At 39.1% G+C, this 15,188-nt stretch overlaps 1 protein-coding gene across 1 annotated transcript; it reads left to right on the top strand.

The window, feature by feature from the left end:
* The first annotated feature begins 230 nt into the window (after window positions 1-230).
* On the top strand, window positions 231-14,506 carry LOC124260626 (28S ribosomal protein S27, mitochondrial-like). The gene is given in 11 exon segments (XM_046694946.1): window positions 231-261; window positions 997-1,041; window positions 1,044-1,085; window positions 2,244-2,314; window positions 3,233-3,297; window positions 4,450-4,564; window positions 5,669-5,747; window positions 6,051-6,199; window positions 8,561-8,812; window positions 9,383-9,532; window positions 12,700-14,506. Coding segments are annotated over 11 exon segments (1,389 nt in total). The 3' UTR covers window positions 13,090-14,506.
* Window positions 14,507-15,188: the final 682 nt, after the last annotated feature.

Genomic DNA, 15,188 nt, shown 5'->3' with positions numbered 1-15,188 from the left:
GTTGTTTCGCCGTTAATGGCAACAGCGCATCGGTTGCAATTCATCACGCCTGTCATTTCGACCCTGTCTGTAATATGCGTGAGGGTTGGGTATCTTTCAACCCCTCGATCCTTTTCCGATCCCATTTACAATCATTAGGGTTATGTACTCCTTTCCGATGAAAACAGCACCCACCAAATGCCACGAACATTTGAAATTGCTATTGCTGGCCGGTCTAACATCACTGCAGGATGCCTTACAATCCGACCTGTGAAGATCCAGGTTAGAATGGATCTTCTCATGCTTGTCGTAAATGCGACTATAAGGGGATCGGGTGGTCAGGCTCGCTTACTAGGTTGACACATGTCATTGTATCCCAATATCGTAGATCGATGGGTAAGAGTTCCGCCCGTAACCCCGCTTGAAAGTATTCTATTTATTATGATTATTTCAAGAGGTTAGGGTTTAGGTTTGGGATTTAGATTCAGCATTACCTTAGGTTTTGGGTTAGGGTTAGGATAGGCTTTCAATAGAAACCATCTATTCTTGCAATAAATCTTAGGCATAGAATGATAATAAAATTGGGGTTACGGGAGGAAATCTTTCTGATCGATGCTCATGCTGTTGATCACTGGTCCAGACTCAATTATCGACAGACTGCCGCCATAATTAGGCGTAAAACTAAAACTCACTGTACAAAACTACAATCCATATATCTGTGGTTGTGAGGGTATCAGTGCTCCAGATACTTGTTCACCTCAGGGGCACCTCAAAGCTATTTCCAACGTATGCAGATTTTGTACAGGTGGTACCCATGCTTGTATCTGTTTCCCGATAAAGTCCCAAATGTGCTGCAGGGAGCCCAGGTCTGGATTTGTGGAAAACAACTTCTTTATCATATAATATAAATGTCAACAATAAGTGAGCACAATTTAATTGTGGTGCCTATCATTGCTTCAAACTTTGGAACCCAGTACAACGGCACTATCATTCACCATGTTCCCATGTATGTTTCAGCACGCAGACACCTACTATCAGAAGCATACAGTTGTCAAGATGCCTGGCAAAAAGATTACAGTCTCCTATTCTTTCAAATGTTTCATTAAGTAAGTCTTGTTTTGGGTACCATATCACATAGCAATGTCATCAATAACATCTGAAATAGTGAAATTTACTTCCTAAAGCTCTCTCTCTCTCAACATGAACTCTTACAGTTGTGGATCCATGCAGATCCGGACTAGAATTGATCTTCAGTAACTCATGCTTGTCATAATTGGGGGTCAGGCTCGGTGACTTGATTGGCACATGTCATCGTATCCCATCTGTGTAGATTGATGCTCATGCTGTTGATCACTGGATTGTTTGGTCCGCCCTTGATTACAGACTGCCACCATATAGCTGGAATATTGCTGAGTGTGGCATAAAAGTAAACTCACTCACTCACTCTTACAGTTGTAAGACAGACACCAAGTCACACTTGAATGTAATGTTGTCATGATACAGTGACCTGTGAAGGTCCGTGTTAGAATGAATCTTCAGTAACCCATGCTTGTCGTAAGAGGCGAATAACGGGATCGGGTGGTCAGGCTCGCTGGCTTGGTTGACACATGTCATCGGTTCCCAATTGTGCAGATTGATGCTCATGCTGTTGATCACTGGATTGTCTGGTCCAGACTCGATTATTTACAGACCGCCACCATATAGCTGGAATATTGCTGAGTGTGGAGTAAAACTAAACTCACTCATGATACAGTGGATGAAATCAAATGCTACCATGACAACTGGGGTTCAGGGACTGGTGCTTTTATCATGTTTACTATTACCTGTGTACTTAGCATGGTTGTAATACTTCAGCATATTCATTAAAAGCAGATATTTCCTCATTGTAATCATGGTAATGATAAACTTACTTTGTGAGCTGGTAAATGTTATTGTATTGTAACAATTACCTTAATAATCACAGTATCACAAACCAATATTTACCCATTTAACCACTGTTTGCTATGTTTAATGCGATGCTATAATGTCTTGCTTGAACTTGGTTCTTCCTAATGTTCTACATTGTATGTTTTGGGCGGTGGGGTAGCCTAATGGTTAAAGCGTTGGCTCGTCACGCCGAAGACCCGGGTTCGAATCCCCACATGGGTACAATGTGTGAAGCCCATTTCTGGTGTTCCCCGCCGTGATGTTGCTGGAATATTGCTAAAAGCGGCGTAAAACCAAACTCAGTCAGTCAGTCAGTACATTGTATGTTTCTATTGCAGATGAATTTGCTGTCCAATTGCGTGACAGGTTTGAGAAACAGAAAAGAGCCAGTGTGATTGATGTTGATATTGTAAGTTGGATGTTTCGCATTCTGACTACAGTCCGTTTGAGTCAGAAACAGACCGATGAATTGCAAATTTTATCATTGTACAAAATTGCCACATAAACATAAATAGTACACGTTTATCATTTCCTAATACCCAACAGCTTTCTTATATTTGAAAATTTTCCGGACTCCACCAAAAAAGTTGTTTAACAAACTATCATTCAAATATTGACACAGTTCACTATTTGTTACAAGGGAGGAGTGCAGAGAAAGGGACAGCCAGGTGTTAGAGGAGCACGTGCACAAGTACCGACAAAGTGATTGATTCATTAACCTGTGCTGTGCCGTCTCCATCCTTTCTCGAACACCTGGTTGTCCCTTTCTCTGCACTCCTCCCTCGTAACAAATAGTGAACTGTGTCAATATTTTGATGATAGTTTGTTAAACAACTTTTTTATTTTTAGGACATAAATTCTGCAAAAAACTCACAGAGTTGGTCTGACGTTTTGATTATGATCAGTGTTTCATTGAGTATTTTCTGTTTATTAGTTTTCGAGTTAGATTGCAATTCATCGGTCCGCTTTTGAGCCAAACGGACTATAGTCAAAATTGTATTGCCTGAACAGACGAAACAAGCTTTAAGAAACAAGAGTTACAGGAAAACCCCATAGTTTTAGCTTGGGGTAGATTGTTGTTATGGCACCATCCATCTGTCATGTTTTCATTTGTTACAAATTTATGTTTACATAAATTACAAACATTGAAAAAATTCCTGATGAAAGTTCTCATTCACAAAACCTGTAAACTGACTAGACACTACATGGATATAGTGACTTGGTTGATTGTGTTACATCATACCCTGATAATAAATCAATCATTGGATTGTTTGGTCTAGACTTGGTTATTTTCAAAGTTGCTATGACTTGTGTTATTTGTGTACAGCTGGTCAACAAAATGCATGAGATGGACGTCTCAGATGCAGACTACATGGAGGACCTTATATGCAGGTAAGCTATCACCTGTATCCTTCACCTTGACAACTGGATGAAACATAGGGTTTGGATGGTTACTGGTTGGCATGCTTGGTACTATACAGTACTGATGAGAATTAAACTGAGGGCCAGCAACAGCTGATTGGTGTAGTCCACATTTAATGAATTAATTTTTTTATAGACCATATTGTTATCTCAGTAATATATCTGGTCATGAAGCTGTATGTGAGAGTAGGGGCGGTGGGGTAGCCTAGTGGTTAAAGCGTTGGCTCGTCACGCCAAAGACCCGGGTTCGAATCCCCACATGGGCACAATGTGTGAAGCCCATTTCTGGTGTCCCCCGCCGTGATGTTGCTTGAATATTGCTAAAAGCGGCGTAAAACCAAACTCAGTCAGTCTGTATGTGAGAGTGACAATATGTACAATGACTATAGTCTTTAAATCAAGTACAGTAAGCTATGTTTACAATGAACATGCATATAATGAACTGATGAATATAATGAACTGTTTCTTTTGTATTGACAAGCATGGACAACTTGCTGTTTATCATAACTCAAGGGAAATGCATATAACGAACTGTTCTATGGTTATAACTAGGGCTGTAACAATGTATCAAACTATCGATGGATCGCAATTGTTGAGTCTGCGATAGCAATTAATCGATGGTAGAAATGAAAAACTATCGATGCATCGATAGTATGTGTGAACTATCGATAGTTTAGTAATTGACTTCCGTTGATAAATGCACAGCTCTAAATACAGAAAGTATCAGATTAGTTCACTTTGATTTAGAGTTATCCGCCTTTGTTACCTCTTAAACAAACTTGATCTGGGTTTCAAGTTTCTTGTCAGTTATTAAAAGAGATTGAGACTACTTCAGCTTGCTTTTATTTCATATAAACTATACATTCATTTGGGAAATGACTTCAAATGAGGCAATTCAAGGAGAATAAAAACTATTGCGATAGTATTGCAATAGTATGTTGCAATAGACTATCGCTATCGCAATAGTAGTTCCCCTCAGTAGTCCCCCCTTGTTATAATGGACTAAAATTAGTGGTCCCTCTCCTCTGAGTTCATTTTTACCGTAGTTAACTGTAAATTAATCTTGATTATATTGACTTGAAGTTCTTATGATTAAAAATTTATGGATTTTTTTTGCTGCAGATTTCGAAATAGTGAGGATGCTGTACCTGTGAGAGACTCAATAGTTCATGCCATTGTCCGTGCATATATCGACCTCGGATTGACAGATAGACTCCTGGACATGATGAGAAACAGGGTAATTAAACGACATGATATATGCTTGAAATGTGATACATCATGATCATCTCTACCACAGAGTCATGGTCAGTCTAGTGCTTCCCAGCCTTGTACTGTACTGCAGAGTGTCCTCCCTTAGTAATGCCAGGTTGTCAGTCTCAATCCCAAGTATGATCCTTGACACGTCCGCATGTTGCTGAGGATTGTGGATAAAAGTCTATGAGCTGTATCACTCTGGGCTTTGGGGTAACCTAGTGGTTAAAGCATTTGTTCATCATGCTGAGGACCCAGGGTTCGATTCCCCACATGGGCACAATGTGTGAAGCCCATTTCTGGTGTCACCCGCTGTGATATTGCTGAGAGCGGCGTAAAACTAAACTCACTCACTCAACCTGGACTTCACTCCACCTGAATCGGACACATATAACTGAATACTTTTCAAAGGGGATCACTTCTGACTCTATGGTTGGGTTCAAGCTAGTCCCCAGTAACCAGTGCATGTTGTAACACTAACAGGTGGATCAGGTTGTCACTGACTTGGTTCACTGTGTGGCATCATTCCCTGATGGCGTGGGATGCTTACCAATCACTGGTTGGTCGTGTATTGGTTCTGTAGCAGAGATGCCAACCCATACGATTTAATCGTATTCGTTACTAAAATACAACACAAAATATGCTACTACGATAGCAGTAAAAATATACGATTTTAAAAAAAATACCGGGTACATTAAATTAAATTATTAAATAGCATACGTACCATACACAATATATTTCAACCACATTTTATTCAGTATCAAGCTAGTGAGTGATGAATGAGAAACAGTAAACATTATTTGTTGTTTTGTAACTACAGTCTGCATGGTGTTTAGTAATGATATGGATGACTAATCAACACTCAGTCAACGATTTCTTGCAGCAGTGTTATCAATGCTTATATCCTCTTCAAGCATTTTGAGGTGAGGTGAAATTGGGTTTATGGTCGTGCTTGAGAATATTTCGCTCATATGACGACGCAAGCATTTTGAAGAAAGCATACAGCATTAGATGGAATTCTAGAAATTTGTTCATTCAAGTTATTTTACCTTTTCAATGATGAAAATAAACAAGTTTTGTTTTATTCTAGAGGGATTATGGTATTTTCCCTGACAGCTTTGCCACAAACATCCTCATGGACCACTTCATCAAGGGAGACAATTATGCAGGTACGTCCCTCACAGAGCATCAGCCTTACAAATCAGTCGAAGCATCAAAGTCGTAGGGTAGATGTTTATTTTCATTTGCATTGGAAATGATATGGATCATATTGAGATATTGTTATCATTGACATGTTTAACATAAAATGTCTGCTTGGCTATTACTGATGTTTTATAAGAAAGAGTCTTTCAGTCAAGTGTAGAATATATTCTAGTTATTGTGAGATATTGCCAGTAAGATGATGCATACTGAATCACTCAATAAACCCTGAAATTAGCATGAAATGAAAACTGTCAGTGTTATGTGATCAGATGCAGCGAAGGTGTCATATGAGATGATGCTACAAGAGGACTTCAGCCACCCCATCACCTTCAGACTGTCCCTGTTGGCAGCCCTCAAACACCTGCTCAATTCCAACATAACCAACCTAGCTCTTCAACCAACGCCTGAGAATCCTGAGGTGGGTCATGGTCTAAGGGAGATAACTCAATCAGTTTGACAGAGTGTAATGTCTAGAATATCTGCAATCCCTAATTCACGTCATTTCGTGTGTAAGCATTTTTCAAAAGTCAAAAATATATGATCATATGAATTAATAGGCCTTACTACCACCCCACCTGCTATCTTTAATTGTTTGCCCATTTCTGGTGTTCCCCGCCATGATATTGCTGCAATATTGCTAAAAGCAGTGTAAAACCATACTCACTCACTCACTCTTTAATTGTTTGTTATTATTGGTAAGTTTTATTCAAATATTAAAGAAATATGATACTTTCCGTGTGGTTGGACGTAGGGCTTAACAGATATGTACCATGTTTTTTGATATTTTAGGTTTGATCTTTGCACAAATGTTGTCCTGGGTGTATAGAAGTTTTTATCTTGGTCCCTCAGAAGGGTCTAATGCAGCCACCCGCGGAAATACTTGTTACAATTGATCTTCAGCAACCCGTATTGCTGTAAGAGACGACTAACGGGATTGGGTGGTCAGGCTTGCTGACTTGGCAGTGTTTCCGTTATATATATTGGACTTGACCGATACAAAGTAAGAATGTCCGGTTGTTTTGAATCTGTCGGTCATCGTGTCTGGCAAATTTTAAAATCAATTTTCTAAATACCTCTGTCAATTTTATTTCTCCTTGAAAAAGATTACGTTTTCACAATGACATTGAGGTGTTGTCAAATATAGAAATGCAGTTTTATGGAAACCCCAGACAGAACCACTGCTTGGTTGACACATGTCATCGTATCCCAAATGCGTAGGATGATGCACATGCTGTTGATCACTGGATTATCTGGTCCTTACTTTAATAGACAGGGCTCATATAGCTGGAATATTGCTGAGTGCTGAGTGTTAAACAACAACCAAACCAAACCAAACCTAGTGCAGCCATTCCTTCATTATTACTGACAAACTCTACCATACCGGAATCATTTAGTCAAGAGGTGAATGTGAGTGCATCCTCAGTCAGGAGAATGAGGGACATAAGGAGGGGTTTCAATTTCACAACCTGCATATTCCTAGACATATTTCCTTGAGAGCTTCTCTCTGCTTACATAGTGGCATGGTAGTGACTCTCTATTATCGCGGGCTGTCTGTTATCGCGGCACGCGAAAACATCAGGAAAGCAGAAAGACCACGCCCCGCATCGGCTGTTTACATATGCAAATTACGTAAATATATTCATCGCTCTTGAAAAAGTCATTTATTTCATTTGGAATGTCATGTCTAATCGTAGAAATAGTAAAGCATTCATCTTTTCAGTAAGTTCTAGAACATTTTGAAACTAGTATGACCCCTACTGCCATTACATCTAGCATGAATCAAAACTTACTTTGTCAAGAGTAATCCTGTGACAACTATAAGGTCATTTGCATATTTTCCGTGCTAAAAATATAACAGGAAGTGACGTATTATGCAACTTCACTCTACACACAGCAGCAACTTGTATGGTACATTTTAAGGCGGAAAAACAATATCTTGTAACGTTATTGTTACCTTGTATCCAAATGAATAGAAGTTTCAGATGTTTGGGTTAAAAACATGATGATATTATTAATGTGAATGAAATTCCTTAAATATTTTTTAATGATCAAACTATTTAGATTCGTTACTTGTCTTAGTAAACGTTTCACAGTGTTATCTGCTTGTACCGCGTGCCATAGTAAGAAAATAGCAATACCGCGATAACAGAGAGTTGCTTCAATTTCTGTGTGAAAAAAGACAATCGGAATTGCCGCAATGGTATTAAACGAGTTGCGGCTATGTGTCACATTATTTGTGACAGAAATGAAGGTTAAACATCAGTCAACTAAAAATATATATAAAATGCTAAATGTCAGTAGCCGTTCATAATCCCGATGGCAACAACATTAACTACCACGATAATAGAGGGTCCCATGATACTGTTTATTGATAGTGTGACCTTGTTGCAGTAAGTCAGTCATAATAATCCTCTAAACCCCTAGAAATTGAAAGACTTGAAATTTTGGAGTTTGTCGAATCAGAAAGTGATGAATCCATGTTCTTTGATTAGAGTTTTCATCTGCTGATAACTGTTCAAACGTAGCTGGATATGTACACTCAGGGTGCACACTTGCAGACGGAATGCTTGCTCACATGGAGTGTATCATTAAAGATGCACTTCACTAACCTGAAACTGGTCGAAATAGTGTCTGTAACCATTAAGTCAGCCATATCTCATTGTGCTAGCAGAAAAAAATGGCATTAGCCCATATTTATGCACAGACAGAGGGATGGATGGATGGACAGGCATATCTATAAGAAAACTAGATATGGATAACGAGCATCTTCTGTTAACAGGAGGAGGAGGACTGGGTGAAGGTCAAGGTCATCCGATATCCTTACTATGATGACCACTTTGACATCAAGGATGAACGCTTTCTACTAGGGAAGACCCTGTACATGTTGGGTGGCTCGGTTCAGAACAATGACCTGCTCAGCATCTCCCTGAAGGTGATGGGCCTGGGACTGTACCAGAAGTTTGACAAGGGCCTGCGTCTGCTGGAGGAAGTTGCCAACTCCAGCAGGAAGGATGCTATCCATGAAGAAGCTGTGAGTTCACACCTAAAAATAGTTATGTCATAAGAGAATGCTCTTCATGTGAATACCTGTAAAACTTGCAGACACATTTACTGATTGCTAATAGTTCAATAGAACAAGTGTCACCGTCACTAGAGCATAATACTGATTACAACTTATTGAAGAGTCTATTAATTGCAAGTTCTTCAATAGAAAAGAAGTGATATTATCATGTGAGTTAAAATTTACAGCCATATGTCTACCCTTTTCAAACTGGAAGAAGATAGTAATGGGAATTTTTACCATAAGTTAGTGACGCCTTTGCTGATGGTAAGTTGTACAATAGAACATGATAAAACAGAAGAAACATTTGTCTCGATCCTGGTCACTAGATGCAGACAACCATGGGAATACCCACTGCCTGGTACAATTTCGGTTTTCTCATAGCCTTGCAGATGTGGGTTCATATTGACTGTGAAATATGTTTGAGAGTCATTACCCAGGATCTTACACTTCTTGTGTTCCGATATTACTGCTATTGCTATTCATGACCATGACGGCTTTGAATGATATTGTCTCATGGATCATTATTCTGACTTTCAGTTGAAGATATTTGATGAGAGCATCAAGAATGCAGAAACACGTGACCCAGACTTGGAGGAGAAGGATTTTGGTCTTCGGACGATCGATGACGAAGTGTTTAAACTGAGACTTACTCCTGATGGCAAGGATGAGGTGACCAAAGGGTTTGAGGTGAGATAATGTGTCAGTACCAATGAAATCTTTAACACCAAGTCATGCTAGGGAGGAAGAGTTGGTTGATTGGTTGTTTGGGTGGTTGGTTGGTTGGTTGGGATGTTTAGTTGGTTGGGTTGTTGGTTGGTTGGTTGGTTGGTTGGTTGGTTGGCTGGCTGGCTGGTTGGTTGGTTGGTTGGATGGGTGGTTATTTTGTTGGCGCCACGCACAGCAATATTCTGGCTATATGGCGGCAGTCTGTAAATAATCAAGTCTGGACCAGTCAATCCAGTGATCAACAGCAGGAGCATCGATTTGCGCAAGTAGGATATGATGACAACCATGGGTTGCTGAAGACCCGGATCTTCACGGGTTGCTTTAGATAAGAGAGATAGAGAGGAAGAGGCCCCTTGTTCAAGAGTTGTGGACATGACGTTTATGGTTGTCAATAAATTATCCCATCTTGAGGATCCAGCTTTAATTATTCTTCAGCAACCTCTGCTTGTCGTACAAGGCAATTAATGTGATTGGGTGGTGAGGCTCAATAAATTGGCTGATACATGTCATTGTAATCCAGTTTTCAGGATAAGGTTAGGTCCAGACTGAGGACCAATCTCGTACAGTTGGAATAATGCTGAGTAAAGCATTATACAACAAACATTCAGCGAAATGTCAGTTGATACAATTCATAATTATCATATTAAGGGAGCATTCATGATTTATGGCTTGGGGGGTGGGGGTGATTTGTGTTTTTTTGTGCGATGATGATTTTAAGGGGGTCACCCATTTTGTTTTGGGGAGCTAGGGGTCATCAATTTTGTACATAAAAATATGTGTAAAATTATGCTTAGAAATTATGGGAAGGGGAGGGGGGATAATTGATTTTGTACATGACATGCAGGGGGTCACTTATTTGTACATAAATTTTAGGGGGGGTCATTCACATTGTACATGCTTCTCCATAAAAATCATCATCATTATCCCCTAGCCATAAATTGTGAACCGTCCCTAACTTTCCTAAGGATTTAACTTTTGAACTTGCTGCAAGCAATGTATGCGACTCAGGATGCAGTAGTCAATTCTGGATGAAATTGTAGACACAGCAAGTTTAACTATTGAAGGAGAGCCTAAGTTTTCCTATGTTTCAATGGTGGCAGTTTGCTGACTGGCAGACCCGAGTAACCAAATGTTCTTTACTGTGGTTGATGGCTGAACCATAGATCATTCTATGTTTAGATGTCCTATGTCACCATAAGCGTTGTGTGATACCGACTGACAACATTGTTTATGATAATGTTTTAGCCTCCAGCTTATGAAACTATATTAGGCTGATGAAAACTCACGGGACAAATATAGAAGCTGACACTATGCCAGCTGATTAAATATTTACAGTGATACTTTTATATTTCATGAAAACACAGTTATGAAAACAGGGAAGGATGTTGTGAATCAAGGTCATATTAAAATTAGTTTAATTGCTGTTCTTTGAAATTCACAGTAAAAATAATTACAGTGGAACTTTGTAAATGTTTATTTTCATGTTCCTTGCAAAAAATTTTTTTTACAATTTCCTTGTTGATATCTGGTAAACCCCAGAAAGTATCACACAGGTCCTGCATCTGTCAACAGGAAAAGGAATAAAGAGATTAAATGGTATGGCCACATGATGAAAACAAATAGATGACATCTCACAGTTTGCACAAACATCCTTGATATAAATGATAGAGGATATTGGTAACAAACATTCATGTACAAAAGTAATTCAGAAAATGAGAAATGGACAGACGTTGGAGGGTTCTGTGTGTGAGATGTAATGAAATTACCCCTTCAGTAACCCTGTGATATCACCAGCTGTTGATTACACCCCAGGGCAGCTAATATATTGTTTTAAAGTTTCAAAGATGCAATGGATTTTGCTTTCTAGCAAAACAACATCATAGTTGCAAATTGCAATCTTTATTCAATGGTACCCAATGGTCACACATTATAAACCTTTTACACCCTGTTCATATGCACATTTTATACCCCCCCACACCCCACCCGGCATGTAATGCAGGGGAATATAGTCGCCTCGTCTGTCCGGTCCATAATCATTTTGTTTCCAGAGCGTAACTAAAAAACTTTCAATATTTTTTACAAAATTGGTACCGGTAGATATATAAAACAGAACCCAAAGTGGTTTCCTTTTGCTATTTACAGATTTTTGTCATTTTTATTTTTCTTGGTTTCCATGGACTCTCAAAAGGCAGAGGTGGGCTTCATTTCTGGAGCACAAGTTGACAATCAGTATTTTTCAACAGAACTTCGCAGATATATGACACATATCCCATAGTGGTGCCTTTTGCTATTTGCGGATTTTTGGCATTTATATGTTCCACGATTTCCATGTAAACAATTTGGACTTGTCTAAAAAACATCAAGTTAGAGTTTAAGTAACTGTCAGATGATTTGTTCTTTCAAATATGTGAAGGCTGGGGGAATTTGTCATATTCTGATGACTCATGTTGCCTATGGACATAAATGTAATGTCTTACGTATGTTATTAGTACTGATGTAAATTTACATGTGCAGAATTAGTTCAAGTGTAAATTTACACATGTGTGTACTTTGTATAGGTGTACATTTACACATGTGTGTACTTTGTATAGGTGTACATTTACACATGTGTGTACTTTGTACATTTGTGTTCATGTGTACTGATATGTATGTATATTCGCTTGGTAGGTCCATAAACCTGATTTATCCACAAGCAACACACTTTGTACTATATGGGTATGTTTGGGACATAGAGTAACTCATGTGAAGTTTCTTTCTTTGTTCAGTATATCTGTGCAATTTGTTATATACATGTATGTGAAATATATGTGCATATGAACTGGGTCTTCTTACCTTTTTGGGGTGGTGTGGAAGCCCAGTGGTTAAAGTGTTTGCTCATGAAGTTTAAGGCCTGAGTTCTAATCCCCACATAGTTCCAATGTGCAAAGCCAATTTCGTTGCCTGCCCTATATCACTGGAATATTGCTACAATGGTGTAAAACCTCACTCACTCACTCACTCACTCACTCACACATGGGCAACTGAGGACCTATTGGACCCCGAATACTCAGAGCACATTCACAAATCAAAGAAGTATTAAAAGTGTTCTAATTGTGATAGTTGAAACAGTTTTTGTTCTGTTTATTCAGGAGATTGCCAACAAGTTGCGAATGAATAACCAGACAACAGAGGACAGTATGCTGCCAGTGGTCGAATCTCTAGCAGTGTCAGAACTCCCCACATACGAAGCTGTCGACATGGCAGCCCAGAAGGAGATGTTTGAGCAGTGGGAGAAGGAGCGGGTTGAGTTGGTGGAGGCTCAGATGAAGCAGTACATGAAGCAGCAGCGAGAGGAGGAGATCAAGCAGCAGCTGAAGGAGCTTCAGGAGAAGGAGGAGCTGTTGCGCTACTTTGAGTTGCGAGATCAGATCATCCTGGCGAAGGAACGTGCCCCGGAAATACGGCCTCCTGTTGTGGATGATGATGAAACACTACGGGAGAAGAGAATCAAACGGAGGAAGTATCGCCATCATATATAGCCTGAATACACTGGGAATATGTTGACACTGTGTTATGGTCATGTCAGGCTATGAAGTTCATGCTGGTCTGTTAACCCAAGACAACTAATTAGTGCTGAGGGCAAGAGAAAATCCATTTTTGGGATAGTCGTGTTAAAGGGCTTTAATTCTCACACAGTTCTGAAACCATTTGGAATGGAAAGCAAAAGTAAACATAGTAAGCAACATGTCTGGTTGAATCAGGACTAGCTACTATCTCAAAAGCCTAGTGAAATACTGTTTATACTATCTTGAAACTCAGTGTTGAAATTAAGTGGGTCCTGAGTTACCCAATGTTTCCTGCTGTTGAAATTTGATCTGAAAGACCATGACATCTTTAGATGTCAACAATAGGGTTATGAGGACGTCTGATTTCATGCTGTGTCTTCAACACTGAAAGACATGACCAAACTATTGGTGATTGGTTTCACCAGAGGACGAGTGATGAAACAAATGCAAATGTACATATTGTACCTGATGCATCAGAATCGGTGTTGAAGCCCGAAGGATACACAAAATTACAATTACCAGTTATTCACACCTGGGAAATAAAAGCATGAATAGCCAGTGATTGTTGCTGCTACTGAGTCTATGACTGGCATCCATTAACTGATGCAAGGGAAGACAACTCTTACATCTGTTTCTTATGTTTTTTTGGGATTACACTTTTTCAGGAAAGTACAGATTCTAGTACATTTTGTAGGTGGAATCCCGTCCACGATTCAAACTCACACTCTCAGAGTGTGCAATCTAATCGCCAGTGCACAGAATCAGGGATTTAACCCAGGTGCCTGACTCTAAGACTGTGGGTTCAAATCCTGGATAGTTTTAACCTGATAAAGTAATAGAATCTGTAGTTTACTGAGGAAGTGTAATCCCAGAAATAGCATGTTTCATTTGACCACTTTCTAAATAGCATTGTGTATTCACAACTCTTACATCCACCCGCACCAAGGATGTTGTACCAATCTGAGAACAGACAAACAGCCGATAGTCGTCTCATGTTATAAGGTGACATTAACTATAGTAATATCCCATTAGATCATTATGAAATACCTGATTATATGTGTTGCGAGCTCGCAAAACAGCACATGCCTGTAAATAACTCACCGAAAAGTGAGTGTGTGAGGAATAATCAGTCACTACAAGTATTTTGAGAAAACCAATGTTTCATTCATGTTACAGCTAGCTTACTAGTGCTTGTTCTACTGATGAAAATATTGATGTTCTTGTAGTTATGGTCAATAATATATCTCGAGATTACTTGATTCTTTTATTGTGATGTGTTATGAAAATATCCCATACATCTTACTGTTGTCAGATCATAATGACCAAAACAGCAGATTTATGAGGATGTTATACAACAAAAAATAGCAATATCAATAAATTATGAAACAAACATGTTTTCTTTTGTTATGTATTACATGGATATATATATTTTCAAATAATGTTTCATGTGTCACTCTTGCCAGTTTCACAACCATGCAGTCACTGAAAGCAAACAATGTATACTTTTGCCACATCACTGATTCAACAGAAACTATGATGTGGGGTCAAATTTGGTTTAAATATCTAAGCCTATTGTAAGCATGGATCCATGTTTTCAGTATGTCACTGCATCTTGTGGATCCCCTACCTGCTATTGCCAGGTGTTGTGTACTTGTCAATGACCCGTGCCATGATTTGCAAAATTGTTGGTTGGTGCCATGAAAACAATTCTATGGTTACTCATGTAACAAGTGCATATGGTTAGCTTAAAGTGGCTGTTTTCCTAAAGATGTGTTACCATATCATTATTTATCCAGTTTTAAATGGATACAATTTCAAATCATAAATCTACGTTTAAGTAAAGTTTGTGATCCTTAGCAAAGCGTGTTATGTCACTTTGTGAAGCCTAATGTTGTCGTGCAACTACCTGTGAACTGTTCAGGCCCTGGGGTAGCCAAGTGGTTAAACTGCTTTCACTCAAAGACCTGGGTTCGTTTAACCACATGTGTACAATGTGTGAAGCTCCCGGGTGATATTTATGGAATATTGTCGAAAGAGACGTAAAACTTCACTCACTCATTCACGCTGATGTA

This window comes from Haliotis rubra, unplaced genomic scaffold (genome assembly GCF_003918875.1).
Source record: "Haliotis rubra isolate DU_JTF1 unplaced genomic scaffold, ASM391887v1 Scf770, whole genome shotgun sequence".
Classification (NCBI taxonomy): Eukaryota; Metazoa; Mollusca; class Gastropoda; order Lepetellida; family Haliotidae; genus Haliotis; species Haliotis rubra.
The sequence above is the reverse complement of the archived record's forward strand: the minus strand, read 5'-3'. Positions and strand labels throughout refer to the sequence as shown.